The sequence below is a fragment of the Neopelma chrysocephalum genome, unplaced genomic scaffold (assembly GCF_003984885.1).
Source record: "Neopelma chrysocephalum unplaced genomic scaffold, ASM398488v2 Primary Assembly neopelma1_23, whole genome shotgun sequence".
Taxonomy (NCBI): Eukaryota; Metazoa; Chordata; class Aves; order Passeriformes; family Pipridae; genus Neopelma; species Neopelma chrysocephalum.
Genome location: NW_020897691.1, coordinates 36,170,539 through 36,175,343, shown reverse-complemented (window position 1 = coordinate 36,175,343; position 4,805 = coordinate 36,170,539). Strand labels below are relative to the sequence as shown.

Sequence of the window (4,805 nt, the reverse complement as noted above, 5' to 3'; positions counted from 1 at the left end):
CGGAATCGTCTCGGCAGCCGCTGTATTTTGTGTGGAAGCCGCTCGGGGGTTCATTAATATCATTAGCATTTAACCCCCTCCCTGCCCCCTCCCCTTCCCAGCGCGGGGTGACGTCACGCGGCGGCAGGAGTTGGGGGGAAAGCGAGGGAAGCTCAGTGGGCAAGGGGCGTCCCTCTCCCCTCCCCGCCGCTGCCTGTCACAGCCTCTCTGCCGATATTATAGGGGCTGAAGCCTGGAGCTCAAAGCGCGAAGTCAGCCAGTGTAATGAACTTCTGGAAACCTTTCCCTTTTTATACCATTCAGTTTCTGAGAGGCAGAGACTGCCTCCTCTGACGCCTTTTCCCCCCTTCCATTATTTTTCCAGGCTCTGATCTCCCTGCTCGTTTCACCGAGGCTCTCGACGCAGAGCCCCGCTCCCCATCCTACCTTCTCTTTCGCCTCATTGTTGTCCTGGCTGCTGTGGCTCTCGCTTGCCTTCCAGGAGCGCAGTGACGATCACAGTCGCACCCCCTGCACCCTCCCGGGGTCCCGAGAGCATCTGCTCGCAGGGGGGCAGCGAGCAGCCGCCGACTTTGGGTCGCTTCGTTGCTATTTTTCTTTGCCTTATTTTCGGCTTTCCTTTTTTTTTTTTTCATTTTGCTCCACTTTTTTTTTTTCTTTTCCCCTCGCCGAGTCCCCGCAGCGTGTCCCCGTCCCTCGGGAGGACATTGCTGGGGAACGGGGCCTCGGCGACGATGTGCCGGCCCCAGCGGCGGAGCCAGCAGTGAGCGCCCAAGGGAGGCACCTGCCCCGCGGAGCAGGGGGCGCTCCGGGGGGGCCGCACCGCCTCGCCCCGGCGCCGACGCTTCACCCCGAGTTTAACGACTCCCGGGGGCTTCGAGCATGAGCAAGCCGGCGGGATCAACAAGTGGGTAATAACGCGGTGGAGACTTCGAGCAGCCTTTCCGAGCCCTGCTGCAGCCTGGCCTGGGGGGCGGGAGGTGGAGGGGAGGGAGAGGAAGGGGAGGGGGGGCCGTGGCTTGGGTTTGCATCCCCCCCCCCCGCCACCCCCGCCCAATTGAAAAAGAAGTGTATATTTCCAACCGGAGTGGCAACGAATATATAGGCTCGATGTTGCCCCGATAGAGTTTGGGCCCGGGGTTTTACCAAAAGTCGCTTTTCAGCTGCACGCCCTGGCCTTCCGCGCCGGGAACCGGGGCAGAAGCCGGTGGGCAGCGAGCCCTGGGGAAGGCGGCTCTGCCGGCGGTGGGGAGGGGGCTGGTCCCACCGGGGCTCGGGCGACTGTGTGCAGGTCTCCGGTACTGGGGCGGAAGAATGAAGGTTTGGGTTTAAATGGCTTTACGGCGTTGAAACGTGCTGCTTTTCTCACGGACTTTATGCAACCTTCTGCGACATAATTTCTTTTTAAGAGTTTGAAACTCCGGTCACTCAATTACACGGAATCGCGTAAGCAACTCAGTTGAAGGAGGATTTAAATGCAATACTTTGCACACCATTCCCAGTTACAACAAATAATCCTGCAACGAGGAAAGCAGAAACAACTTAAAAGTCACATTTTCCTTAATCCTAAATCCATGCACCTCATAACTGGAGAATTTAAAGCATGACTAACCGCTCTTACAGAATGGCTCAATCCGTATAATCCCAATGGGACTTTCGGAGTTTGTAATATGGATGGAATCAGTAACAAAGGGGGGGGGAAATACCCAATCCAATTTAATGTCTGACAAGTGATGGATCGGACAGCTATTTCCTCTGCGCTCCGACGGGTTCCCGGGGTTGCGGAGCGCCGGAAAAAGGGAGTCAGAGCCGTGAGGAACCCGCCGTGGTACCTGCTACCGGCCGCCTCTAGCCAGCCCTGAGGCCCTCTCTTCGCCGCTGTCCTCCATTACTTTGACCCGGGTCCGCCCTTTGTCCGCGGGGGCCGGGAAGCCGGGAAAAAGGGAGGGGGGTGCGGCAGGGCCGGGGGACAGCCGGGGGCCTCGGCGCGGAGGTCGCGCGTGGAGGAGGCGAGCGGCGCGGAGCCCCCGGCGCTGCGGCCGAGCTGCCGCCGCTTCGGCGTGGGCTGGTTTTATTTCTTCCTCCTTGGGGCTGAGTGCGGCACCTTTCCGAGCCAGCCCCCCGAGGGAAAAAAAAATGTAGTCGAGGTGCTAAGGGGCTAACCGGGGGAGAGGAGAGGGCAGGGGCCAAAAACCTGCTGTCCCGGGGGCTGGTTCCGCCAGCTGCACTGCCCAGGCTGCTCGGGAAGTGCGAGGCAGTCGGAGCGGGATCGGGCCCGTGGGCAGCCGCGTTGGGACATTGTCGGGGCTCCTGGCAGCTTTCTGAGTGCCGGGGAAGGGGAAGGAAGGACCGGGGAGCCTCGTCCCCAAAAGACGCCGCAGCTTCTTCTGGAGACATTTTGCGAAGGAGAAAACCCGCCAGGCTGGACCGCGCCTCCGGCCGCACGGCGCTGGACGACCCTGGGCCACCGCCGCCACTTTCACCGCTTGATGACCCCCTGACCCCGGGGACCTCCTGAAAGGGACCCCTAGGCCCGGCTCGGCCAAACTCCACGGGGACGGGCACACGCGTGGTCTCGCTCAGGGCCGGGACCCGATCCCAGCCGGGCTCGGCAGCGCATGCAAAGCCCGACCAGCTGTCCTGGGGCCTGGGTGCGATCCTGGGGGTCCTAGGGGGTTCCTGAACAAGGGAGCTGCGTCCTGGCTTTTCTGCCCGCCGGTGGGCGCCTGGCGATGTCAGCTGCGATATCAGCCTGGGTGGTAACAAGACCCCATCCCGCCGTCCCCCGAGCCCAGACTAACTTCTTTCAACAGCCTCTGATGGTAATTACAGTAATCGGGACTGCCATATATCCTTTAAGCAATTATGACACAAAAAAAAGCCCCCAAGGACCCCCTGTCGTGGGATGTTCAAAACGGTTTCCCTGCTGAACAGAAATCCCATTTTCTTAGCGTTAAAACTTCTGAGACGAAGCGGTACCTCGGGGAACCGGAGCGTTTTTAAAACAGAGTTAATCAGTTATCGCATGACCCCGTGTCAAGCTTACATTTTTCTCTTCCCACCCCCCGCCCTGCCTCTTACCCGTCTACTTATTTCATATTTCGCCCTGCACGAAAGTTTTCTCATAACAGCCCCTGCGGGGCAGGGATTGGGATTGGGAGGGGGTGCACATCGCGGTCGGGGCTGCGGGCGGGCGGCGGGACGGGGCGGCCCCGCAGACTCGCGAAGCGGGGGGCCCCAGCCGCTCCCTCCGCCGTGTCCCCTCTCTCCGTCCTCCGCCTCGCCAAGGTCCACAGAGCTCAGCGGACCGGCCGAGCCACTCTGACGGCTGGAAACGTGTTTATGTGGGTTTGGCGAGGTGCTCCAGGCGCTCGGGTTTTATAGACCGAATATGTAGGCGTGTAAAGGATATAGAGAAAATATGTTTACATGCATGATGTGGATATGTACCTAGGTAGTGCATAGGATTTTTTCAAAACAGCTCCCAAACATAAAATCCGACTGGGGAAAACTATTTTTTTAAAGTAACCCAAGTTTCTTGCCTCTCCACCGCACGACTTCAGCGCCAGCGCAGCCGAGCTGGCTGCCCCGGACCGCAGGCCGGCCGGGGAAGCAGGGACCCCCGTGGCTGTCCGGTGCCCCGGGGGGGACGGCGATCCCACAGCGGGCCCGGCTGCGCAGCTGAGGCTGGGGACCGCTGGCAAGGGAAGAGGAGCGGAGCGGGGTCCCGGCGCCGGGAGCGGCGGTGGACCGGGGTGCGCGGGGGCAGCGCGGCAGTGCCGGGCTCCACACCGGGATGCACCAGCGCTGCACGTATCGCTCCAGTGTCTCTCCCCCCACCCCCAGCCTGCCCCTCCTCCTCCTCCTTTGTGTGCGTGCGTGTGGACCCTCTCTCTCCCCGTGGATGCTAAGGACTGGAGAGGGAAGTCGAGCGCTTTCCCCCCGTTGGCATTGTGCGATATCCGAATTCCCATGCTACACTTTTTGACGGGTCACTGGTGCCCCAATAGGCAGGTGGCAAGGAGGGCTTGTAATTACACACTCCCAGAAACGGTGCCTTGGCCTCAGACCTCCTCACGAGCGCCTACCTGCAGCTCCAAAGCCGCGGTTTGCTCGCAGGCAGTGGGTCGGGGGGGCATCCTTCAGCTGCGCTCCTTATTAATTGCGTAAAAGTTTTCTATTCTTTAACCTCTCTCCCTCCCTCCCACCTTCCCTCCCTTCTCCACCCCTCCCTCTCGCAGTCCCTAACCTAATCCCCGTCCCTCTCACCGTGTTGTGTATAGCAGCTGTCGGGTTTCATTTAGGGGAGAAGCTGGCAGCTTGTGCTCATTGGAGGCAGTCAAACGAGTTTCAATGGGAAAAATCATTAAGTTAACACTTTACCTAATGTCCCTATTGTCTGCCAGCAGGCATTGTCTTAGAGCCTTAGGGCAGACACGTCTGAAAGTATCTCCGACTCCTAAATTCTCTAGGGAGCGAGAGGAGCCCCTGCGGCCTGTTTCCATTGCCCCCTCCCGTCCCCCAGCAGCGCTTCGCACCGCTCCGCACGCTGCCGCTTTTACCTCTCCAGCCTTCGTCCTCAACCCCCATAGCCGGGGCTCTCCCTGAACTACTTCCAAACAAAGATAATGGTCTCGAGAGCTCTTCATTGGAGTTTGGAGACCAAGGTTTCGTGAGAGAACTGAATTTCCAGCTTAAGTTCTGGTAGGAGAGAAGAAGACTGTTTGAGGCAGAGGGAAGAAAAAAAGAAGAGAGGACAGGAGAGGAGAGGAGAGGAGAGGAGAGGAGAGGAGAGGAGAGGAGAG

The 4,805-nt window shown here is 59.7% G+C and overlaps 1 protein-coding gene across 1 annotated transcript in view; it reads left to right on the top strand.

Moving 5' to 3' along the window:
* The first annotated feature begins 217 nt into the window (after positions 1 to 217).
* Positions 218 to 4,805, top strand: part of NR2E1 (nuclear receptor subfamily 2 group E member 1) — an 18,184-nt gene continuing 13,596 nt past the window's right edge. Inside the window, exon 1 of the mRNA XM_027693756.1 lies at positions 218 to 907. Within this exon, the coding sequence (XP_027549557.1) occupies positions 883 to 907 (25 nt within the window). The 5' untranslated portion in view covers positions 218 to 882. The remainder of the gene's footprint in view (positions 908 to 4,805) is intronic.